The 27,017-nt window shown below is 35.9% G+C and overlaps 1 protein-coding gene across 1 annotated transcript; it reads left to right on the plus strand.

The window, feature by feature from the left end:
• Window positions 1-25,326, plus strand: LOC103174794 (bromodomain-containing protein 3). Its single transcript, XM_007887345.2, has 22 exons — window positions 1-482; window positions 771-916; window positions 7,497-7,808; window positions 9,373-9,510; window positions 9,589-9,727; window positions 10,521-10,678; window positions 11,205-11,573; window positions 12,054-12,182; window positions 12,743-12,934; window positions 13,554-13,753; window positions 14,422-14,711; window positions 14,795-14,914; window positions 15,010-15,141; window positions 17,748-17,809; window positions 17,975-18,128; window positions 19,521-19,958; window positions 21,617-21,726; window positions 21,822-21,933; window positions 22,210-22,310; window positions 22,883-23,094; window positions 24,063-24,246; window positions 25,143-25,326. Exons 3-22 carry the CDS (start codon window positions 7,605-7,607, stop codon window positions 25,209-25,211), a joined length of 3,513 nt encoding a protein of 1,170 aa, XP_007885536.2. The 5' UTR covers window positions 1-482; window positions 771-916; window positions 7,497-7,604; the 3' UTR covers window positions 25,212-25,326.
• Window positions 25,327-27,017: the final 1,691 nt, after the last annotated feature.

The following is a 27,017-nucleotide window of genomic DNA, read 5'->3' on the forward strand; positions in this document are numbered from 1 at the left end:
CAATCTGCTGGTTTACCGCGTCTTCAGTTTAAGTCTAAAGTCGCTTTAACTTCTTTCGGGCGAGGAATTTCTGAAAAGAAGGGTTGGCGGCGTGTGGTCGGTTTTAGGCGGTTGTGGGGTCTCTCCCGATTAAAAAAAAAGAAGTGCAGTCCGACTGACCGCTGTGCGGCGCAGTGTCCCCGCGAGACGCCGCTCTCGGCGCTGTTTGAACTCGGTTCGCGCTAACGGTTCATAGCGGCCGTTCGCCATTTTGTAAAAAAAAGGCCGGTTTTCCTCGGGATGAATTAACGTCAACCAGAAACGACAGCTTCTCCCACAAGAGGGAAGAGGAAACACGACGACATTTTTTTTCACACACTCTTTTAAGTATCCCGAGTATTTTTTTTACTGGTCTCGTAAATGAGCGGTGTTGAAAGTCGTGTGAACCCGTGACAAATGGGAGCACGAGTTGTAAGGAAGCAGGTGGAAGGCGGAATTAGCAGGTTTGGAGCTTGTTGTGACTCTCTCACTGCGGTCATCTCTCTCTCTCACTCTCACCCCGGCCACAGCCTCGTGGGCAAACCTACATCAACCCCCACACGTCCCCCTCCCCCCCCTCCCCTCCCCTTTATAACCCTTTCCAGGTTCCCCTTTTTTTGTTGCCTGAAACGAGGTAAAGGTGAGAGGTTTGCGCGAGCAGCAGCTTCTTTCCTTTTGCTCTGAAACCTCGTGTTGGAAGTGAAACTTAATTGAAATAATTCATTCAAGACTTTTGTCTTGTTACGTTGCAGCAGCAGACACGCGGTCTTAATACAACCAGCCAGTGATTAAGTGGTTTAATTACTGGTATCGGATTGAACCCTTCAAAAAAAAAGTTGCTGGAATATGAAGCTAATTTACTGTTCCACTGATTAAGCGAAACCAGGTCTACTCTGAAGTAAGTGATGTGTAGTCAAATGGAGCATCTATGGGTTGCAGTTGCGGGGTGTTTTTTTTTTAAACGACATTACAAATAAACCCACGACTCACTTCCTTGGTGCTTTATAAATCCACAGATTTAAAATAATTCGCAATTCACCAGTATCTGGACTGAAACCCGTGTTCCGCCGAAAACATCTGTAACAGGGCCTGGTGTTTAACCCCGGGCTGTAATATTGGGCCTTTCCAGATTTTAAGATGCCTTACCGGTCTTTTACACCTTACAGCCATAAATAAGTAATTGAATATCATTTTATTTTGGACTATTGTGTATTATCTATATTTACGCTATTGTTTATTTTCCACACGTTTAATATAAACAATTTCTACTTTCTCAAGTTTGTGAAACTTAAATTGTATACACTGTGACAAATGTTAGTAAATAAACCTGGAATTTATCAATAAAAGATTTGTATTCTGTTTTGTTGAATTAGAAGCAATCGTGGATAACTGACTACTTCTGGATCATTTGCGGGAGACTCATGATTGGCTGGTGTACTTTCATTGTTATCTAATTTCCTCCATATTTTAAAATTGATGATAAAACAACTTTTAGTTTTGTTACCTTTTGCCTTAATCATTACCATATACATTGGCAGTTTTAGAAAGGAACAGGATGTTTTAATAAGGCATTGCTAGTATATTCACAGATTTGAGAATTCTGAATCAACATATTGAAATATAACTAACGATTTGAAACTATTCTGATGCAACTGAAGCCACACTTTTGGATATGCACATAAATAAAGTGCCTTGTGTTATTCAATTGGAGCCTCCCTTTGTTTGCCGAGGATATATAGCACAGTTACAATAATTATAGGCTGTATACCCTAAAGGAGAAATGTATAAACGATCATTTCCTTCCTCATTTCAAATATGTTCTATTCCAAGCCCCAAGAAAAATATTTTCTCATGAGGTGACATTTGTGTTTTTTGCAATTTGTCAGAACTTGGTCGGTTTTGCCTTACTTGAAATGTAAATGTATATTGCTAATGGTTATAATATCGAGTATTACATCATGTCGTCATTTAACCAATGTCCATTTTAAACTAATCAAGGGCAATTCTGCAATTAGAGATAGAATTGGTCTGATGCTTACTGCTTTGACATATTCAATCAGCCAATTATCAAGATAAATAGTTCTGCTTGTGTCGATTGTGTGAATAGAAGATGGAAAATGGAATCAATGACTGTTGGGTAAAATAGGCTACATTTCGTTTGGTAGAGCAGGTTAAGGAGAGAGATGATTGAGGTCTTTGTAAGTGAATTAACAAAATATTTTCCCCTATAATGGGGGAAATCCAGAAATGCAAGATGTATAATCTTAAAAATGAGAAGTAACTGGTTAACTATGAATTCATAAAACAAGAGATTGTTAGAAGCAGAATCAATTGAAGTTAATGGGCCCAAGAAGTAATTGAGAGTATAAAGAAAATGCAACTTAATGGAATTAAAAAGCTAGAGCTGCAGTGAACTAGTAAAATGGCAGAACAGGCTTAATAGGTGCAATGGTCTCCTGCTCTAATGATGCAGTATTTATCCAGCAGATGGATCCAGCTAAAATGGTTACTGCTTACGTTTCTGATGCGTATGTCTACGTGACTAGAATAAATGGCCTTCTTTGAAACTTGAAATGATTCCAAAATAGCCATACAGACAAGGTGGGTCTACTATGCACTTCTAATGCCGCACTACATCTTTTGGATTCTGAACATATTGTTGGTACTGCGACTGGTTTAGTCACAGAACCGACACTGGTTTATACAATGTTTATACTCATGCTTAAGGGTGGGAAAAACTTTCTTTAACGTGGGTTCTCATTTGTGTATGAGTGAAGTGAATTCCACTGCCAAATGTTAGTATGGTATATTGTATTCTGCTTGTGTGTAGAATGGAAACAAGTTCTGTTAAAATCAGCCATGTTATAAATGGTGTTTTTGATATCTTGAAGAATGAAAGTACTACGCAATATCAGTTCTTTTTGTGGAATGAAAGCAGTTTTCCTTCAAACATTAGTGTTGGTACCTGAATTTGCACAAATGAAGTAACACTTTAGTACAATAATTATCTGATATGAGCTGTTGCTCTGATTCTTTTTCTTTCTCGGTGCACTAGCTCATTCTAGGCTAAGGTTGCAAAGGGCATCAACCATCTTAGATCTTGCTCACTTGGCTACTTTTCATATACGAGTCCACATGTTGAATGTCAGCAGAGTAACTAGATTTACAGCATTGTTCCTCCTTTTTGTATTGGTGTGAGAAAGGAGGAACCATGCCGTAAATCTAGTAAAGCAACAAAATATAGAAGATCCTTCCACTGCAACTTAATTGACCTGAATTTGAATTGTATATTTTAGTCCTATACAATTTTCTGAGTAAGAAAAAGTTGTCCCCTCATTATATAAAACTGGCATTTTCAGTAAAATCTTCAAAACTAATATAGAGGTTTATAGGTGGGACATTGCTTGTAAATCTGAAAATGGACATTGGCAAAAACAATATTAATAGTTTGGGAGATGATGTCAACAAATTAGCATAAAGTTGAAATTTTGCTACGGTAAGAATTTCTAGACAGGACAATCATGCTTTATTTGTTGGAAGCAGTTTAGAAGATGCCTTTTATTATGGCTTTCAACCATTACTATTAGCAAAATGTTGTTTATAATTAGTCTATGCAAAATTAGGAAAACTCGCTGCTTTGTTTCTTTGTGTTCAGATGTTAACTGAAGTGCAGTATTGGGAGTGAAGCGTGTTTGCGCTAGCTTTGGTCATTTATTGCTCAAGTACTGTTTGTTATTTCTGGACTATTTTGTTTATAAATCGCAACAATTGGTGATTTTTTATTTTTTTACTTTTAATCCAAGCCCACTCCTCATATCATTCCTCAATTGTCGCATTTGCCTAAACGACCTTTGTTCTAACATGTTTTTCTTTCATCAGTATTTAGGAGTGGATAAACAAGCTATCATCTATTTATTGCCTTGACAATGATTGTAGGATATTTACATTCTAATGGGAGAGGGAATGTGGAATAATACCTAACAAACATGCAAATCAATTGTTCTTGTAGATGATTAAACATATCTGGTTTTCCTATTGAAGCAAAATGTAATTTCTCTTTCAAGACAACATAGATGGTGCTTTATAATCTGAAAGCACTAGAAAAACACTCCCCAGGTGTCTTGAATAGCTTGCAAAGCCAAGCATACAATGTGATTCTACCTTTCAAAACTGGTTAGAAGCAGCTTCATGCAGCAGCCAATAAGAATGCTGATCTTACCTCTCCTTCCCCCCACCTCATCAGTGACTTCCAATTTTGCCACTCTCAATACAACATTAAAAGCTAAGAAAGGAATTAAGTCTCAATTGGAAGACACAGTGGGCCATTATTTTGTTGAATGGAAGAATTATTATAATTGCTAATCAAAATTCAGAGAAGTTTCCTTTTCTCAATCCACATTCTGTTAACTGTAACTTATAACATTGTCATCTCTGTTTTCTCTGATCACAGACAAAGTACTCTTACAAAATAGATGTTCTATTTCCATTACTTTGTTCATAAATTCTGACATTTTGTAATGAATGAAAAGTTGATTTGCATTTACGTTACTAAGTGTAGTCAGTCATTGTAGTCTATTCTTGGCATCAGTGAAGCGTTCAAGATGTTGCAATGGAACCTCTGTTTAATGGCTTTATGGGAGAATCAATCTATAGCTAAATGGAATTTTCATCCTTTGGTAGAATATTCCGTAAAATGCAAATATTGACTGCAACAATGCAGAATGAAAATGGTTTCTTCTTTTTGTGTTGACCACAACCCATTGCTTTAGGATATAGTCTAACCTTTTTACAGATACTGCTCAACAGTTCACCGAGATAATTTAGGCTGGAAGCATCATGATGTCATTTGCTAACTGCTACTGATGGGAGAGATGGTAGCTAGCTCATCCAAGATGAGGCACAGGCTGTTCTTTAGTGGACAATGGTTTGTCAATGGTCAGTGGTTTGAATTGAGGAATAAACTACAATAGCTTTTTCTTTCCTCTACACCCAAGTTTTATGAGAGCCCATTTTAAAGAGGACCTGACACTAGTAAACAAATCCACTGCAGTGTTGACTATCATTTTTAGCAGATGAATCACATTGGCACTAGCCTTGCCACCAGAGAATCTCCACTTATTTTGCCTCCTTCCCCCAAGGATGAACATAACTTGTCGTCAGACTACTAACGAGCTACTAAATTTAAACTCGCAAGATACCAGGTAAGGTATTTCTCCCAAGTGGCACTTTACTACCAATCTCCAGAAAGTTACAGGTCATGCACACATTCTTAAGCCACACACATGTATATTTAATTGAAAAGCATTATTATGGCCCTGGTTGTAGTGATTTGGTGGAGCATTGAGTGAAGAATCATAAATCTGCTGTTAGTCTTGAAAGGATTATTAGCCTATTACAATTGACAATCCGAGCTGACACCTGTAGAATGGATGATATTTCAATTTGAATGAAGATCCAGGAAGTAGGCAATGTAACATTTATGTTCTTCTGGCTTTGAACGTCAATCTCAGAAAAATCTCCATCAGAATAATTTTGGTGGTGCAAAAAATTAGTCAATACATTGAAGATAAAAGTGCCTGTGACATCTTCCAACTTTTGAGAACAGATTTCATTTATTAATTGACATTATATTATGATGAGCAAGTATTCATTCAGCAGTTCTGTACAAGAGACAATTGTTTTTATAAAAGGTAATCATCCAGTGGAGTGAGGGTCCACCAAATTATATTGGATTGTCATTGGCTGTTTCTCAGACTCTGTTCACGTCAGATGAAGTTCTTTGGAAGCTCATCGATCAGGCATTGAAATAAGTTGCATCATTCCTTTCAAAATCAGGTTTCTTTTCTCTAAAGGAATACAATTCATGAGAAATATCTGGGATTTCTTCAAGGAAGTGAAGTAATTTATTGTAGCTTTCAGTTTCAGGTTATGTCATGTCCATTCATTGATCTACATAAAGGAATTTTGTATTGAATTTTTAATAAAAATCTTCATTGGTAAATGGAAGTTTGGGATCAAATTTTAAAGAAATTGAAACAAAATCATTCTGTGTAAACAACAACTTGGATTTATATAGTGATCTCCACGCCGGACGGCGTCTGAGTGCTTCACAGTAACAGATCCTGGGGCCGAGCCAGGGGAAGGGGGAAGAAGGTGACCAAAGGCGCGGTCAAAAAGAAAGGTCTTCAGCCGAGACCTGAAATGCATGATGACAGAAAGTTGCAAAAGTTTTGATGTTACTATAAATCAGTGGAACCTGTAATGTTGGTCATCTAAGTATGGTTAGATACCTGGAAGGAAGAGATAACAACTGAAGGTGTGGATCAATCTGCTTTTTTAAAATTTTGCCCCTTAACCCATATACAAATGCACACATTCTTTGGGCTGCCCTCCATGCACTTCTTGCAGATTGTGCTGTAACATTTCAATGTGATGGATGTTTGGCTGCCCATGATTTCCATCCTGAAGGAAAGACTTGGTTCATGTATGACATCTCTGTTTTCGCAAGAAGACTACACAAAATCGTAATGTGCAAGTCTTCTCAGAAAATGGCATGTTAATGGATTTATTTTTGTGAATATATTGCTACTTTATTTAATGTCTTTTTAACAAAGGGATAGTATGAGGTGTTTTGAAAGGTTGTACCATGAACATGAACTTGATTTCTCAAGGTAATTCATTTCACTGCCTTCCAGTAGCATTTCAATTCATTATAATTGAACTGCATTAGCATTTATGTGGCAGCCTATGAAATTTATATCAGGTAGAGGAGAGCTCCTTCAATTTTGATTCTTGATTTTATTAAATTAAAAATCTCAATGCATTAGAAGTGCCAGATTTTCATTTTGTCCTGAGGTTTTAAACTTGTACAATAGAACTGATGTATTCTCCACACCCTTGCTTCCAACCCCCAAAAATGGAATTGAACTGGTGCAATTTTTAACTGGTACTATAAGACCTGGTTGACTGGTCATACAGATTGTAATTTTTTTGTCCTTGATAATCACAGCTAAAACTGATTATATCGATGGGGAAAAAAAAACTGAAAAGACCTGTTCAGGACCAAACTTGTCATTTGTTTAATTGTTTCACTTGATCAAAACTTGAGGACGGCTATTGGGACAAAGCACAACTTTGATACCACTATTTCTTTCCCCTTCGCCCAAAGCACATGATTGAAGTTGACATTTTTCTAAGTGTTTAAACTGACCTCTAAATCGTAAACTGCATGATTTGAATGGATTAGATAAAATGATTTATGTTGATAAATCTACATAGTTACAATAATGAAATCTTAATATCACATTCACAAATGTTAGTGCTCTTTATAATTTTCTTTCTAGGAGATTTGGATTTTTTAATATCTGGGACGTGTTTCTAAATTCAAATAATGTAAATAGGATTTGAATTCATTGATCTGTGAAATGTATAGAACTGCACAGTGAAATGATTTTCTCAATTCTGTTTGCACTTGGCAGGTTATGCCATGAAACTTCAACAGGATTATTGATCGGCCAAGGGAGTTGGGAAATGTAAGGAAAGTATCGCATCCTACTGGTTTGTGTACGAGAAATTTTAAATTTAAAATGTCATCACAAGTACAGTCGAATCCCCAGAATGAACCTACAATTGTGAATCCTCCACCACCAGAATATTCCAACTTGAAGAAATCTAGTCGCATGACAAATCAGCTCCAATATTTGCAGAAAGTGGTAGTAAAAGCTTTGTGGAAGCACCATTTTGCGTGGCCTTTCCAACAGCCTGTAGATGCTGTGAAGCTAAATCTGCCTGTAAGAATTACATTTTATCTCGTCACAATGATATCAGTTGGTAGCACTAATAATTCACAAATTATACTGCAGAGCAAATGAAATTATGTCTGCAATTATTGTGTTTTAAGGTGTTCATTTGAACATGCACAGGAAACTTGCATTATTCATATGTTGAATACTTTTGAAGTTTAGACAGCTGTCCTTCACTAGTGGCAACATTACTGATGTTATGTACACTGCCAGGTCGCCGAAATGATAGCCTTAAATGTCTTGAGACTTAATACTGGAAATCTCCCTATAGCTGTTTCAGCTATGATCACTGGATGGTCTGAGTTTTGGAAGTATATGGTACTTTCAATTTATGTTGATCAACAGAGATGGCAAACCTGAAGAGAATCTATTTTGATGATGTACTAAATTATATAGTGATTCAAAACTTCTCTAGTTAGGGTACACCAATTTAAATGTCAATTCTTGAGAGCTTAATGCTCTGTTCCAAGAGCTCCTGAATTGTCTAAACAGCTGTTAGTTTTTACCCAAGCTGCACAGTAGTATTTTCCACTGGAGCAAAATGGCAGTCTGGCAGAATGGCAAAAATGGCAGATAATCAATAACAACAACAACAAGATTACATTTCTATAGCGCCTTTCACGTCGGGAGGACGTCCCAAGGCGCTGGACAGAGTACAGCACTTCAGACCCGGGTTGGGGGGTAAGGGAGGGGAAGGGGGGTGGCCGATGGCATGGTCGAAGAGGAGGGTCTTGAGGCGGGACTTGAAGGAGGCTAAGGAGGGGGTGAGGCGGAGTGACTGGGGGATGGAATTCCGGAGGTTGGGGGCAGAGTGGCTGAAGGCTTTCCCGCCAATGGTGGGGCAGGTTGGTCGAGGGACGTGGAGCAGGCCAGAGCCGGCTAAGCGGAGGGAACCGGTGGGTTGGTAGGGGGTTAGGTGGTTGCAGAGGTAGGGTGGGGCGAGGCCATGGAGGTCTTTGTATGTGAGGACCAGGATCTTGAACTGGATCCTCTGAAGGATAGGGAGCCAGTGGAGTCAGGCAGAGTTTTGTGCGGGAGAGAACACGGGCTTCAGAGTTCTGGATTATCTGCAGCCTGTGGCGGGAGGAGGTCGGAAGGCCGACACGCAGTGCGTTTGCATAGTTGAGCCTGGTGGTGATGAAAGCACGAACGAGATTCAGTGGCCTGGGGGGGGAGGTAGTGGCGGAGTCGGGCAATGATACGGAGGTGAAGGAGTGAATAATTATGACATTAATATTTGTGTACTTTTATATGTGCTCTTGACCATTAACTACCAAGGTGGAAACGGTAAATAACTTCCAGAAAGTAATCTAGTGAATGATTAAATGTTCACCAGATTAAAATCTATTTCATAGGATTTTGTTGCAAGAACCCAATAATTCATTATTTTTATATCCATGGTTTTAATAGATAAGCTGATTGAAGACCAGGGTGCAATAAAATGTATGCAACTAGTTAATGGTTGCATGAGAGTGAATAACTGTTTATGTTCAATAAATATTTTTTTCACAGGTTTGCCATGCTGCTGCTTAGCATTATTTCTTTTTTTTAGGATTATTATCAAATAATAAAGAAACCAATGGACTTGGGTACCATCAAAAAGCGCTTGGAAAACCACTATTACTGGAAATCTATGGAGTGTACAGAAGATTTAAAGACAATGTTTACCAACTGTTATGTGTATAACCGGGTATGTATAGTTTTAGAATGTAGATGAATGATTGCATTTTTTTGTTTGACGAAGAGTATAAAGTGTTTGTGTTTGTAGCCAGGTGATGACATCGTTATAATGGCACAAACATTGGAGAAACTTTTTCTACAGAAGTTAGCACAAATGCCACAAAAGGAAATCGAGTTTTCTGTGTTTGGAAGAAAAAGTGGAAAAAGCAAAAGAAGAAAAGGGCGAGGTAACTGTTTATAGAAATATTCTTGTAAAAAGACATGATATTTGGAAATTGAGAATTTTACACAAATCAATGGTACAAACAATACAAAAAGGCTATTGATATCCAATACCCATATAATATAACTGCTAAAATACTAATATAAGATAACAGTTCCTTAGTGTTCAGTATTTGTTCATTTGTATGAAAAATTCACTTGAAAAGAAAAACACAGTTAATGTTTAAAAAATGACTGATCTGCTGCATGGTTGATTGAATGGAGTGATACTTACAACGTAATGATTAAAATCTGAGTTCTCAATGACTGCGCCGCAGATGTCCTTTGCTTTTATTGATCCTGCTTCGCTGATTGCCATTCAGCCTTGTGTTAGGGTAGGGGCTACCTCTGGCACATCTTGGTAAATTTTCGGAATGATAAATATTGAATGCATTACTAAATCGACTCAATTGTGAGTTTTCAAGAGATTAGCTTTTTATTGAGCATTTGGATATTAATTAGATCAATCAGTGAGCCCTGATTCATCATGATCTAACATAGTGAGGAAAAGTAAAACTTTTAAGGTTAATGGCTGTGAATCTTTCAATTATAGGATTTTTATATTTTGCATAAATTTAGCATTTTATGTCCATCGATATTACAGTAATTTTACAAAGAATTAAGTAGGTACTGAAGATGACACTTATAGTTTATTGCTTGAGGACAGTCCTGCGCACCTTCAAATGCAGTCAGCTGCTACAGTCATAATATCGATATTTAACTCTGGACTGCTTCAACTGCAGTGTATTGTTTTGGTAGTAACAGTGTGCTCGACTTCACAAGCAAAATTACGATCAACTGCATCTGGAGTTAGAATTCCACAACCAGTAATGACTGTGGTGCCACCTCCAACAAAAGCTTTGATGCCTGCTATTGCATCCCCTCCTTTAATATCACCAGCCAAGCCTGTTGCAAAAGTAAGTGTTATATTTCTAATTCTGCATAACTTGCAGGTGTAAAGCATCTGTGATAATTTATAATAAACAATATAAATCTTGCATTTGATATAGAACATTAACACATTGTCGAGACATCGCTTCTCAACTCACTTCTGTAAATCCTTCAGTTATCCACTGTCAATCCTTGGAATATTTTTAATCAGAGCTGCTTTAGATGGGAAGCAGTACTTTTAGTATGGCATTTCCTAAGATTTTAATGCTACACGTATTTATCTTATTAAAGTAACATTCCCATAAATCTACCATATGTAAGGCAGATTACTCTTCAATATTTTAGTAGGAGAAAAAGTTGTCAAAATATTTTCTGTTGGTCCTGAGAGTTCCTAAGAAAATTATTCCATCAAAGCCCTTTGCCAATTTCCTGAGTTGATCAGAGGTCATTCATTGCTTCCAAACAGCCTGTAAAACGCAAGTTAGTTGTGTCCTTTTTTATTTGTGTATTAAGCATCTCATTGTATCATCTTTTACTTTTTTTCTAAACAAGGTAAAGAAAGGTATCAAAAGGAAGGCTGACACTACTACTCCCACCGCTCCCATTATTGCTACAAGTAGTGAGTCTTCGCCAACATTTACAGAACCAAAGCCTACAAAATTTCCTTCAAGGAGAGAAAGCAGTCGATCAATTAAACCACCAAAAAAGGATCTACCAGATTCCCAACAACAGCATCAAGTCGGAAAGAAAGAAAAATTATCAGAACGTTTGAAATATTGTAACAGTATTCTTAAAGGGATGTTCTCAAAGAAGCATGCAGCATATGCCTGGCCTTTCTACAAGCCTGTAGATGTTGAAGCATTAGGACTTCATGACTACCATGACATTATTAAGCTGCCCATGGATCTTACTACTGTGAAAGTAAGTTTTTTGTTTCTTTTTGGAGGGGTGGGACTTTTTCCTCCGACCACCACAAAAAATGTGCTAGAGGATGTACATTTGGAGTTGGTTTATAACTGCATCAAAGTGTGTCCATTTTCCATAAACTACACAATTAAGTTTAAATATTTTTCAATCCAGCAGCATGCGGAATATCAGAACACAAGCTTTTAATGGATGATTTGACATAGGAAAGCTCACAATGGCTTTGTAACTGGTAATTGTAAAAATAACATTAGTAGAAACTAAGCATCTCTGAAATTTATCACTTGCATAAAATTCCAGCTTATTTTTTGATTTCATTAACTGGCAATCTAAGAATTTTAAGATGTCTGCTTTATCATGTGTTCGCATGTATTTTCATTATTTATTATACATATTTATTTTACACTGAATTCACCCTGAACTAATTTTGTAAAATTGATTTCATGTAAGTTTTATGTTTTAATCTTTCCTGATGAGAAACGAATGGAAAACCGCGAATATAAAGATACCCAGCAATTTGCCACAGATGTGCGATTAATGTTTCGGAATTGTTATAAGTATAACCCACCCGATCATGAAGTAGTAGCTATGGCCCGAAAACTTCAGGTAAGAGTAAACCTTAGGTAAGAATATAGTTTTAGTTTAATGTAACTGTTATGTCCTTTAAAAATATGTGTAACCTTCAAAATCTTAAACTGTTAGATCAATAATCATCTCAGTGACTCTTTGTGGCAAAGCTGCGAAAAAGTTTCTTCAAACCTCCCTTTCCCATCCAATGATGATCCTGAGCTAATGCCCCCATATTACTATTTTGCTAATCATTTTTTGCTAAATTAAAGAATCATTTTCTGGAGATAACATAATTGGGATTTTTGTCAGTGTTTTGTGCAGCAATAGAGATTCCATCTAAAATTACTGTTTAGCTCTAATTTATACCAATTATGGCAATGATGTAACATTTGGATTTCACTTGTAGTGTGGGTGGACTTAACCCATGAACACATTTACGGATGAATTGTGATGATTGTAAATAGGATATCGATTGTATTGATAACTTTTCACAAGAAGGGAAGAAAGCTTATGATGAAAAATGCCCTTCAACCCATTTATTGTCTTTCCATAAGAGCATTGGTTTCCAAGTGATCTCAAATATCTTATTTCACCAGGATGTTTTTGAGAAGCATTTTGCCAAAATACCTGATGAACCTGCTGAACCTATGTTAACATCACAACCCAAAACCCAAGTTAGAAAATCAATAGCAAGTGAAAACACTGATGAAAGCTCATCTGATAGTGAAAATGCATCTGAAAACTCTGAGAAAGAACGTACGGAGCGCCTTGCTAAACTTCAAGAACAGGTAGAAATATTTTTTTTTAAATATTCTTTTCTAGGAATCCAATTGTTTTTGAACACTTCTAAACATCTGTGCATACAAGATAAAATTCCAATCTGTGATAGCTTCCTGAGAAACTATAAGACTGGAACTGTGTGGGATTTTGCTATTATTCTATGTTAAGGCTTTGGATTAATTAACAGTGTTGAAATGTATTTCTGATATCAACAATTCTGAGCATGTCCCTGATCTCGAGGTGGGTGATGGAATAGACAACCATCAGATAGTTCTCAGGCTGCAACACAGGAGAGAGAGGTTCTCACTGTAAAACAGGTTTACAATATTCCATTGCCAATTTATTTTCCTCCATGCTCACTGCAGGAGGGATTTGTATTGGAATCATCAGTGATTTAATTTTGTTTCAGTATAGTACTAAATGGGGTACAAGAATGTTTAAGTCCACTTTGCTGGTCAGTACCAATGAGCTGTAAAAAATAAAAGAAAATTAAAGAATACTTCCTAAAAATATTCACTGTACTATTGTGTACTCTTGGAATTGCTTTTCTCACTTACATATTAAGTGAGATAAATTGAATAAGCCATATAATATTAGCTTGATTTGAATCAACTTTTCCCGTGACAGCTGAAGGCAGTCCATGATCAACTTACAGCCTTATCTCAAGCTCCACTGTCTAAACCTAAGAAAAAGGACAAAGCCAAAAAGGAAAAGAAGAAAAAAGAAAAGGAGAAAGACAAATTTAGAAAGAAAGATGATGAAAGGAAGAAAAACAAGTCTAAGCCAATGCAGCAAAAGAAGTCCAAGAAAAGCTCTACAGGAAGCAGGTACGATCAGATTAAACCATCTCCAATTTTCTCCCTCTCTTGCAAACCTGCTGAGATACAACAGCACCCTAGCAGTTCAAATTAGCCATTCTATGTTTGAACCCAGACTGAATTAGCATCATAGTATTGTTCCACTGTATTCATTTTTAAATTAAAAATAAATTCCAATTTATGCATTATGGCTTGAGGGTAAGTTTTGTAATGCGACACAGTTGTGGATATAGCTGAATAATGCATCAAAAGTTGTATATGTATCTACCAGGATGATTATGTAATTTCCCTTCGGTGCCTTTGGAAGTTGGTTATAAAGGGTGTCCTGATTTGAATATGCTAAGTTATTTTTAAGAAGAATCATACTGATACTAAGATGCCCTTAACTAAATCCAGTTTACAAATGATTTAATCTAGATTCTTGTTGGTAGTTATGAGTTGCAAATACGTTTTTTTTCCCCAAAAAATTGGTTAATTTTAATGCATTAATTACAAAAGCCCATAAGGGTAGGAAAAATATTGAAACAATTTGCTGGATATTAACTGGTGAGTGGCTCAAAACTGAGCTTTAATGTATAACATTGAAACTATAATATTACCTAATTTGGAACAGAATGATTTGTAGATATGGTCCATTTCTTAATTAATAATATTTATGAATGTACTTTGTTATACAGGCTGATGAAAAAAAACAAACAGCAGGCTCCTCCCGTTTGTGATTCCGAAGAAGATAATGCAAAGCCAATGACATATGATGAGAAAAGGCAGTTGAGTCTTGACATCAACAAACTTCCGGGTGACAAACTGGGGCGTGTTGTGCATGTAATACAGTCTAGGGAACCTTCTTTGAGAGATTCTAATCCAGATGAAATAGAAATTGATTTTGAAACGTTGAAACCATCCACATTAAGAGAATTGGAAAGATATGTTATGACTTGTTTAAGAAAGAAACCAAGAAAACCTTATTGTAAGTAGTAAATGCTGTTACATTAACTATTTTACCTTCTTTAGGCAAGTATTCTAATATGTGTACTTGTATATTATATTCAGCTAAAAAGGTTTCTGGAAGATCTAAAGAAGAAATTCAACTGGAGAAAAAACAAGAACTGGAAAAAAGATTGCAAGATGTGAGTGGACATTTGAACTCTGGGAAAAAACAAACCAAAAAATGTATGTACTGTATTTAATAAATGTTGAATACGCTAGAATTTATATTTTTCCTGTTTTTTTCAAATTTAGAATGTTTGAATTTTTTTATTTAATAGCTCAGAAGAATGATCCAGCCATGGAGATGGGAGGATTGTCTCGATTAAGTGAAAGCAGCAGTTCCTCAAAGTCTGGCAGTAGTAGCAGCAGTAATGACTCTAGTTCTTCAGAGAGCAGTGATTCTGAAACAGGTTAGGTGTCATCTTCCGTACATATATGTACAGCCAAGTGCATCCAACTTTCCAAATATCAGTCCTTTCTCCCAGTTTCTACTACTCAAAAGGATTTATTGTAGCATTTGCCTGGAGGCATCGCACAAATCAGAAACGGGTGCAAACTTATAGATCTTGCTGAAGCACTGAATGTTGGAGGCTGGAAGTGTTCCATAATATTTCAAAGATGTCCCAACCAAATGAAAAAAGAGGACATTCGTAAGTGAGACAACTATGTTTACAATGCAGAACCTTTCACTCTATTAGTCTCAGAAAGTAGCTTCTTTCAAATTGTTTGAAAGTCAGGTAAGGAAGAATTTTTGAAGCAAGAGCAATGTAATGCATACTGTAAATGTAGAAAGTAAATTGATCAGGTGAGGAGGAATGACTTATTTAAGGCACGTGCCTTGAAGGTTTGAGTTGCTAAGTGACTGACTGAGAACTGTAAATACAGATGTATTATTGTGACAAAAGTCACACAGAGTTGAATTGAGACATCAACCATGTCATGCAGGGTTAGTTTGTATGTCCATTTTTGAGGGATGTCTTATGATATCACTGCACAGGGTTAATATAATGTAGTGCATGGCATCTTGGGTTCTTGCATTTTTGCAAAAGACATTAGTACTAAATGCTGGAGATATTTTGGTTCAATGCTGCTGAGAACAATGTATATAATGGGCTATCAGAAATAGACTTTTCTTTTCCAATACCATGAAAAAATAGTCTTTGTAATCCAATTATTTTGAACTCTTATAATAGTTCTTGTAGTCTTTGTAATCAAGTAGCTTAATTTTATAAGAATTCCTTTCTATTGCATTTCTGTATATTGCATTTAAGGTCACGTTAACCTTAAAACTGACAAATATTGAAGATCAGATCCAATAACGCAAAAATTTGAAGTCAGTTTTGGTGCTGGGGATGGAGGTTTGCTTGATCAAGATCTATTTTCTGTATAGTTGTAAACTGCAGTTATTCCGTTTCATAACTTCCTGTATTTGGAATTAATTTTTTGTTGAGATACTATTGTTTATTTTCTGTATCAACATTTAAATTATTTATGTTTGGCAAATAAACTTATTTCTAGTCCAAACTCTGCTCTGTGTGGTCTGTTCTCTCTTTCAACCCCTGCAGTTGGAGATATCCTTAGCTACAACTGTTTCAGAGGTCTCACTCCGTCAAACTGCCCTTTTTCTAACTCAAATTGTCTGGTTACATTTGAAGTTTTATTTCTTACTGTCTCATATAGAGACTAAAAACATCTTTCAGTTATTACAATTTGTGTGGCTTTGTATTGGAAATTTACTGTTAATTATTGACAATGCAGGGATTGAAGGAAAAGGACCTTTAATTACTGTTAGTACGCAGTAAAATTGTAGGCTGTAAAGAAACACTGCCTTCATTGAATAAACGTTATTATAATAAATTTCTACAGCTAGTTTCAGACATAAGTGCAAAGTTAAGGCAGGGTCAACTGAAGTGACATTACATTTTAAGCAACCTGTGGTTTAATGTTTTCCGATTAGTTGCTTATCTTTTCATTTTTTTAATTGATGTTTAAACAATATATTAAATCTAAACGTCAAGATTGATGTCTTAAACCAAGTCAAGTTGGAGTAAGTCAACTCCCGCTCCCCCCTCCCCCACAGACACTCCCTCTCTCTCCCCCACTCAGGTGCCCAGCTAACAATGTTGTGTTGTTACATATATCCCAGGCGTTTAAAGCAGAGTAGAGTGGACCATGCCAGTTAATTTTTATTCGTTTGGCTTGGGTGAGAGGACGGGGGGGGGGGAGTAAGAATTTGAGATTTGTGAACGTCTATATAAAATACAATAAACTGATTATTTGTCACTCCAAGGGAAAGGGGTTATCCAGAGTTAGGCATGTGTATAAATGCAAAACTAATTGCGGCTGGGATATTGATAGCATGATGACTTAAGTGGCAGTGACAAGTTAAGGCAGGGTCAAGTTAGCAGGAGTGTACTGTATTACCCTTTAATTAATAGGTCATACCTGAAATGCACCTTCCTTTTCACACATCTTCCTTTTTCAGATGCCCCAAACTGTATGTTTGCAGCACTTTTGTTCATTTCAGATGGTCAGCTTTTTTTAAGTTACCACGTGGGAAAAATAGTCACGAACCGTTTCGTGGAACAGCATGTTCAAGCTCAAAAAAAGGTCAATTTGCTCTATTTGTAGGTGTGTTTGGGACATGGGAATGCAGCTTTTCCCACCCTAAGATCTTCAAATGGGTAATTCCATAAACTTGGTTACCAAATAAACTTTCTGAGCAATTAATTGGTAACGAGCAAATTATTTATTCTAAAAGATAAATGTGATAAATTGAAAATTCTGATTTTCAGTCAATGTTGTAAGGAAAATAGCAACTGCCACAAGAAGGAAAAGATACAGGGAGGGTACAACAAATAGTTTTTTTTATTTATATATATATATATGGTGAAATTATTTAAAAATCCATGTAATACTCTATTTACGGTACTTCATTATACTATTGTTTACCAGCACTTAATTATTTATTGTTGCATTTCAAAATTTTAATCATCAGTCTTTAACTTTTCTGCAGAAATAGCATCAAAGCAGAAGCCAAGGAAACGATGCAGTGTTATTCCTAGAGGGGGAATAAAGGTAACCAATGTACTGCTAGAAATTTTTCTATGTGCCATTTCTTTTCATAAATTTCTAAATCCATTCTTTTCCCAACAATTTTTACCAAAACAAATGCCTTCTAAATTAGAAGAAAATCAGATGAAATGCCTTTCACCTTGACCAGCATTGGATTCTGTTCCTCAGGTGCAATCATTGCCACATCGAAAACTTGCAGAGATACCACAGAAACACAGTCAACTTCTTTCATTGTCCTCTCACCAGGCAAAGTTGCAACTTTTTCAACCACAGTGTAATGTACCCCAAGAAGAACGAGAACACATCACTATTTCACCACCAGGTAAAGACTTAGCTTGGTTGCATACAACTGGTTTAAACTAAATAATATTTAGTAATCATATTGCCTACTCCAGCATTTCTTATGTGAAAGAGAATGAAATAAATTTAGATTTCAGATGCTGTCTGATATAAGACATCTAAGGAGCTCAGCTGGCAAATATTTTTTATATGTGAATGGATACAGTTTCTGAAGCAGCTATATTGCGACATGCATTGATCTTACTTTGTGTGTAATTTAGCACAGATTCGCTTTCTGCCAGGGGCATGATAGGTCAATAATGCTTGTGAAAGCACCCACTCTTCAAACTAGAAATTCTCCAAACACTGCTGTGTTGTACAACAGCCAGGAGCCAAGATCGGAGGGAAAAATAAGTTCCAGCATTATGGAAGGGTGAATAGGAAGAAACTATTTCCATTGGTAGGGGAGTCAGTGATTAGCAGACATAGATTTAAGATAGCCACAAGGAGAACTTAGGAGAATTTTTTTTCACACAAACGTGTTGGGATGTGCAATGGCCTGCCAAGTAAGGTGGTAGAGCCAGAGTCCATTGTGGGCTTCAAGAGGGAAGTAGAAGGGTATATACAATTTACAGGCTTGAAGGGGAATGGTAATAGGCCAGGGCAGTGGGATGAAAAGTAAAGCTTGTTCTGAGAGCTGGTGCAAACCTGATGGGCCAAATGGACAACTTCTGTGCTGAAACTTTCTATGTCGTACATTGACTACTCTGAACAGAAAGTCCTTTAACACAACTGTGTTCCAAATGGACAGAATGTGAATGCCCTCAGAATCTCACTGATAGTTTTTGTACTACTTTGGCAAGTCTTATTTGTAAATGGAGGTTCAATATACAAGGAATAATATTTATTACCTTCCATAGATATGGTTATATTCTTTGAAAAAAGTAATATTCCACGTAGAAAGCTTCATCCAAGCTGATTTGTTTTCTCTTTTTGGTTTGATGTTGCTAGGGGGGTGGGGGTGTGGCGACTCTGTAGCTTTTATGCATTATACCTCTTTACAATAATTTTGACAGCCTCAATGCTTTCTGGATACAGAACGTAAAGTATAAGACCTGCAAACAGCTCAGTTTTTAAATGTGACCGTGTCTCTACATATTCTATTCTTTGCCTTCCCTTGGCTCCATCCTCTGTGGGATAATACCAATATTCTATTTTTAAGATACTTTAAGCAACTTTTGTCAAAGAATGAAAGACCTTAACTAAGGTCTAATATCTGTTCCTTTACAACTCTGCTGCACATGAAATTGGTGCCCAATTATAGAAAGGCTCATTGTGAGGAATGCAATGGCTATTAGTATTATAGAATCTAAATAAATGATTTGTACAGTATTTACTTACAATTACTAGTTTTATTCCACTTTGGTTTCTTTAGCTTTACACACTAGTTTACCACCACAGCCATCAAGACCGAGTGCCAAGGCAGCACCCTTACCTCCCAAACACAGACTACCCATACAGTCACCATCCAAACTACAACAACCTGAGATACAACAACAGTTGCCACTAGCTACAATTCAGCAGTTGCAGGTTCAGACTCAAAATGTTCTATTACATCCAGTTCATGTGCACCCTTCCTTACCAGAGCAGTTGAAGCATCAGGTTTTATCACCACCACAGATCAAGCCATGTTATCCAGTGCCATTACCAACCGCAACTCAACCACAAATAAAACTTCAACAGCTGGTGCAAAACCAACAAATGCATATTGATCACCTTGATGCCCTTTCAATGCAGCCACAATCCTGCCATCAAACACTCATTCAACAGCCACACCCACCACCACTGCAACATCAAGGAACTGAGACAGAAGGTAAGAAACAACAACCATTTTAGACATGTGTATTAACAGACATAATAGAAGGCTACTGGGCGTACTTCCAACTTTTGAGACACAACTGGTTTTATCCTTTCTAGGTTGCCTGGTTACATTTATAAAGGATTATACAAGATGTTTAAAGTTGGCTGTTGGATTCTTGCACAATGGCAGCATTCTTCGTTCTGTATGAGTAAATTAGAATACTGTACTGTCGTCCATACCAGAAACTGAGTAGGAATGTGGACTAAGGCCAAAATCTTAAACCACCCACTTATATATTTTTTTTAAATTTTCTACACGGTTTACAGAGGGCTTGAGAATCCTCCAATATCCTCTTCTCCTGCACACATTGTAAAAAGTTCTCAGCTTTCTTTAGGTAGTTGGTCATGAGTGGTAGAAATTTTAAAGTAATAGTGGTTAATCAAGAAGATTAATGTAGGATGAATTAATAACGATGATGATTAATTACTGTGTGCTAAGGATGGTAACGCTGAGAACTTACATCCTGATAAATTCTAATGACTTATTAGACAATTTTTCAGATTTCCATCGAGCTGCATATCATTTTACTGTTCTGGGGTTGGCTTATTCACTTGACCATAATCAACAGAATGAAGACTAACTCAATCAGTTGAAGCCACATTGTCATGGAATTCTATTTGCAATTTGATGGCAGACTGTACTGTATTTATCATAAATGAATGAACTGATTTGGTTGCATCTCAAATAGTCAACATTGCATTGGATCATGTGAAAAAGACATTGCCTGCAGATCTTCTCCAATGGGGGTCGCATGCTTTGGGACATCTTAAGGATTCAGTTGACTTGGAAACCAACAATGTCTTCTGATAAGATTTACCAGTGCATTCCCACGGCCCAGCTTGGCATCTGTTATAATTGAGGCTCAATAATGAATCAATATTTTAAGTTCCAAATGGTGATATTGGTACTTTAATGGTTTTAGAAAAAATACTAAAATATTGGAAGAGCAACAGAGATTTTCTTATAAGAAACGTCTTGATGTAAAATTAAAAGAAAATAGAATGGATATTCTGAAAGCTCATACACCAAATGGTCTTCATTCATCACTCGCTTCTCATGTGATCTTTGAAATGATGGATAGCATAGTACTCTAGGTGGCACCCTCTGAGATACTCAGCATCAATTTAATAATCAGTGCACTGATGAATCTCACTGCTTTAAAGTGTTCGAGAGAATTAAAAACACACTTGAAGTTGCACTATTGGTCTCATTAGATCTGGATTTTATTTTGCTTTGTGCTGAATTTAACTTGATTTATTTTTGGTTCAGAATGTGTGTAGCTGTGATGGGAATTAATTGTTCAAAGTAATGTTTTGCGGATTTTTGCACGAAATTGTTTTCCAGTATGCGTAACCAGAATAGCGAAAGGCTATTCTACAAAATCTATAAACGTACAAAAGAAAAGCTACTGCTACACATGAAGAAAAATCATGAAGTTTATGTGCATGCTTGTTTTTTTAAAAAAACTATTTGTGGGCTCTCATTTGTTAACATATGAAATATTTAATTAGTCAAGTCCTTTTTCAAAGTGCTTTATTATCATTGGATTTGCAAATGAAATCTATCCTTTGTCATTATGAACTAATTGATATTCATTTTTTCTCTAAAAGGATTTTCTGCAGTTATATCACCTTTGCATTCACCTCTTTTGCTGCAACTTCCACAAGATGCACCACAGTCAGCTGACTTTTCTCTTCAATCCGGCCTTTTTAAAAAAGAGGTATATCAGAATTTGGTCTAAATTATTTCTTAACTGCTTTAATACTTATTTCATATAATCTTTAGTTTACAAAATATTTGACTATTGTTTTCCAGGAATTAAAGCCATTATGTGACATGAAAAACGATTTCAAATCTTCCCTAATTAACCAAACTGAGCCCACCTTTGAAACACATGGTGACTCTATACCAGCAGTAGCACAAAAGAGTAAGTTTGATCTTTTAAGCATTAGTCATTTCTGTATATATTTACATACTACCTTAATTATCTACCTTGACATGACACAATTGAATATTTATGTATGGTAAAGAGCTTGCTTGAATCATTTGGAGTGGGATGAGCAGCTTGCACTGCTTGAGAACATTCCCTGACAGAATGAGGAAAGAAAATTAACAGAAATCTCTGGATTCTTTTAACTTTTCATAATTCCATACATTTAGTTTTTAACTGCATAAGAAGTAATTAAATATTTTGATTTTGAAGCCGTCATTCCTGATGGAGGAGACCATATGAGTACTTCAATTAAGACGAATACAGTTTCCAAACAAGCCCCGGAGCTGAAAATACCAATTGCTCCAAAGAAAGTAGGTCCCTGGTTTATTTTTCTCTTTGATATACACTCACTCTGCATGAGAAACTAAATCTACCAATCCCAACTATAAGGTTGTAAATATTTGTTTGACATAACAACAGTTGAACTTTTGTTTATAAGCTTCACCCTAATAATATTATTGGTTCTTTGCATGGTGCTACATTGGTATTTTGTGTGCCAGTTGGATTCTGCTATGTTGTGCTCAGGGAAAGGAGGGGAATTTTTTTTTTAGAAAGCTTTAATCACACAAAGTTTTGAACATTTAAGAATCTCTGTAGAATTCTTGGATGTAAAAATAAAAAAAAAATTTGCTCTAATCATGCTTGACAGTGGATCTAATTTTGGACACGTGCAAGATTTTATAGAACAATGCAATTAACACATCTAAAAGCTGTTCTACACTTTATGGTAATAATAATAAATCATGTGAAGCACAAATAATTACTCTCTCACACAACCACCACCTTGTAAAGCAAAATGCTTCACAAATCACTTTCAAAAAGTAATGCTTTTTTTTCTCTTTAATTGCCAATTAATTCCACAAACATATTTTTGCTGATTCAGGACATCAAAATCAAGAATGCAAATTCTTGGACAAGTTTGGGCAAAATGGTGACAACTACACAATCATCCATAATAAAATCTTCTAGTGAGAGCTTTAAGTTGTTCAGAAGAGCAGCAATGGAAAAAGAGGAACGGGAAAAAGCTTTAAGAGCTCAGGAGGGAATCCGAACTGAGAGAGAACAAAAAAATATTCCTGTTCCAGAAAGGCAAAGGTAACAAATGTACCAAGCAGATTGGCTGAGCAAATGGATTAGAACAGACAAAGCAATCTTTCTGTGTTTCATGTTGGAATGCTGTAAATTTTTGCGCAATCCTATATTTGCAAAAGTGATGAATGCTGAATATCTGACTAAATGGGCATTTCAGCCAAACTCAATCCTGTTATTGTCTAACAAGCGGATGTTTGAAGTGGGAGGTAACTAGGAGGGATAAGGGTGAGGTGGTTAAAGACGCATCTCTTTGATTGCACCTTCAGACAGATTTTGAAAGCAGAGAGGGAGAGATTTTGAAAGCGTTCCAGAGAGCAGAACAAAGTGACTAAAAGCTTACCTTTAAGTAAGCAGTGTGCAGGGCATTGGAAAAGTGAAGTCTGGAGGTGGCGAAGATGATGATGGAGAGAGGGTGAGGTATGGGAGAAGCTGGGCAATGTTGTGGAGTGAGGGGGAAGCAATCATGGTCAGGACCAAGTGAAAGGTATCAAGGACAAGTCGGGGTTGAACAAAATATCGAGGTTATGCAAATCTTTTCTGCTAACTACTTAGAAAGTTAAAACTGTGTACCTACAAATTGATTAGTCAGGATTTTGAATAACAGTTTTCTGGCTGACTGAACCTTATCTGTATTCTACCAGTATTGTTCTGGCAGATATCAGATAATTAAGCCTGTAGAGGTCATAATTTTTACTAAATTGCAAATGTCCTTGTGTAACTGCCAATCAGCTTCTGTTTCAGAATGGAACTCAGTCGAAAATGGTTTATATAAAACCCTAATGGCTCCCAAATGATTGCCTTCTAATCTGTAACTTCTTTGATTCTATAATAAATTAAAATTGTTTTAGTGATTTCAACAAACAGATGACTGCTTCCTGTAACTTAAATTACTGAATTAATTGTTCATTATATCATACAAAACATTAAAAAAAAAAGCTGAGTGAAGCAATATTTCTTCAATTGTATTGCAGAGATCATGACAAAGATGATATTCTGGAACTTTCTCAAAAAGCTCAAGATGAAGCGTACAATAAATGCAGTGAGCAAAAGAAGAAAGAGCAGCAGCATCAGCAACTTGAGGCACAGCAAGTCTTGTTGGATAAAGAGAGAGAGTTGGCCAGGAAAAGAGAGCAAGAGCGCCGGAGAAGAGAGGCAGTAAGTGACCCAGGTTGTCTTTTTGACAAATGAATATAGTTCTATTTATTCCACAGCTATAGTTGAAATAAAATTGTCCATTTTTTTTTCTTTCTGCAATGAGCACTCATCTGAGATCATCATTAAACAGTACTGGTTCACTGAAATCACAAGGGTTGCTTTAGATAAATGAATTGCTTTACTTACCCTAAAATCTGTTCTATCAATTATATAGTATGCATTAGTTTAAAACTGGTTTTATTAATTTGATGGAGCTGTCTATTTCTAAGAGGTTGAATTGATTTATTTGATTTTAAAAAAATTCCAATGAAGTCTTTACTATTGCCTGTTAATTGTAATCAGCAGTCTTGATTAAAGGAATCTTACCTGGCATTTCTCTACTGATACAAGACAGAGCCTTCGCTACTTGTAAAGTAAATTAGGTTAAGAATCACAAAGCATTTAACTACGATTGAGTATATTAAACTATTGCTCAACAGCAAACTTAGCATATATGTGCATTGATAATTGACTTCTATAACTTACAAAAATTGCTCCATCCCCATCTTCCCTTTATGAAGGGGAAAGAAAAGATCTGTTATAGCAAAGTCTATCAAAAAGTATTGTTTAAAAGTTAATTGGTTCTTATGAAACCTGATCTATAAATAGTGAATAACATATATGATAAGCATTGAGAACTCCATGAATTAAATTGTCCAAAATGCAGAAAATACCAATGTTCTGATTGCCTTATGTTTAGCTCCTGAGTTGGGATGTTTTCCAAGTGTTATAACTAACCTTGACAACCATACATATTTGTTGGATTTTCAATGAAGCACAAGTTAAATGTATTTTGTACACTTAACAGCAATTTGAGAGTTGTGTGTGTTTGAATATACTTCTCTCTCTTTTTATAGATGGAAGGCACCATTGACATGAATTTGCAGAGTGATATTATGGCAACATTTGAAGAAAACCTTTATTAATTATCTCAAACTGGTGCAGGTTTTGTGGTCATAGAAATATGTAACCTGTTTTCTGCTTGAAGTTTATCCAAATTCGACCTGAAAAGCTTTTATGTGTGCTACTGTGTGTGTGTATGTATGTGTGTGTGTGTGTATATATATATATATAAATATATATATATATATACACACACAAGTGTGTCCATGATTTTGTCTGGTTTGTGGGCATTAGGTTACCTGTTGAAATTGTTCTCTGCTTACGGAGAAACTAGGAATGCCACTGGGGGAAAAAAAAGTGGATAAGTTATGGCGGCGAAACCTGATCTATAAATAGTGAATAACATATATGATAAGACAATCTAATAACCAATGTCTATTATGCACAAATAACCATATGAATTGTTCAGAACTTATCAATTTTGCACACATTTACAGCATGCTGCACTTAAAGTGTTTGAAATCCAAATATAGTTAAACCAGATATAGTTACTTGCAGTAATCTGTGCCTTTGAATACTGGTGTTTGAAGACAATTGAATAAGCAAGAATATTCCAAATGAACTGAAAATCAGATTGTTCTCTGCATTTTTTTCTTCCACGATTTTCTAGTTCATAAGCACTCTGTTTTTTCTGTTGCAATCACTACCAAGTGTGCTGTAATAAGTAGATTTTCTTTGTAAAGGGTAAATGATGTCCTTTGTTTCCAGTAATTAGATTATGCATTTGCACAATTTGCACTTTGCTAGGCATATGGTTTTGTACCTATGGCAAACATATTCATAATTGCTAGCAAATTAAACATTTGAAAAGGCAAATTGTTAATTTTGTTAGCTTGTGTTGCAATTCTATTGTTGAAGTTTCATCTTCAAAATACTGTTTCACTATTTATTGCTATTTCTATAGTAGAAAGACGAATGCTTGGCAATTTTTCTTTCTCTGTTTCCTATTTTCTTTCTTTATTGAAAATATATTCTTATTATCCTCAACCACAACATATTTTCATGAATGGCTGCTAATTTGTTGTCACTTATTGAGAGGAAGAAAGAAGAAGCTATGTGAAGTTTGTGCACAACAGTCACATCAATGCTTGTTATAAACCAGATGGTTGTGTACATAAATGTAGATGAAACACAAAACACTGTAATGGGACAGTGATGGCCTTATACCTGGTTATTGATTATATATATATAGACAAACTTTATTTTGTACTAAGAAATTGGTCATTAAATGTTTTACCTCCATCTTTCTTAGTGGCTGCCTGATTCCTGTTCTGGTTTTGCTTCAATTTATATAAATTGAAAAATCTTTATGTATTTCCATTTAGTAATTCAAATTAACTGACAATTGAATGTATTTCACTTGGGAACTGCCAACAGTTTTGTTCCTACCTTTAATTTCAATTACTCGTTAATGTGTTGCTGAGTATTTAAGAAATGCATTAAGTTTTGTACATTTCATATGTGTAGTAGTAGATTTTGTATTCTTTTGCAGAATATTATGAAACTGTGAAAAAAAATAGTCCTTAACATATTTATTGCTGCATTGTTTCAGTACAAAGTTAATAGTGTAACAAAATTCTCTTTTCCTTTGCAGTTTGCAATTAAAATATTTTGGTTTGCAAATTAAGGCTGAACATATTATTTGCATTAACTCTGTAACAACAACCATAGTCTAAGTTCTGGTTTCTGAATGTATGAAGGTGAGTATATTGTTCTGTAAAGCTGCGCTTTTAACTTTCATATATGTTTCAGGTTTACATAGAAAAGATTGAAGCCGAAATCTGGCTGCATTTGTGCAGCTGTGTGAATGTGCTAAAATGGTGGGAGTG

This window comes from Callorhinchus milii, unplaced genomic scaffold (genome assembly GCF_018977255.1).
Source record: "Callorhinchus milii isolate IMCB2004 unplaced genomic scaffold, IMCB_Cmil_1.0 Scaffold5, whole genome shotgun sequence".
Lineage (NCBI taxonomy): Eukaryota > Metazoa > Chordata > Chondrichthyes > Chimaeriformes > Callorhinchidae > Callorhinchus > Callorhinchus milii.

Excerpts from the sequence above, each read along its gene's own strand:
- LOC103174794 (XM_007887345.2), top strand. The coding sequence starts at position 7,605 with ATGTCATCACAAGTACAGTCGAATCCCCAGAATGAACCTACAATTGTG. Across the intron at positions 12,935-13,553 it reads TTGCTAAACTTCAAGAACAG|CTGAAGGCAGTCCATGATCA; the intron begins GTAGAAATATTT and ends TTCCCGTGACAG. Across the intron at positions 19,959-21,616 it reads TCAAGGAACTGAGACAGAAG|GATTTTCTGCAGTTATATCA; the intron begins GTAAGAAACAAC and ends TTTCTCTAAAAG.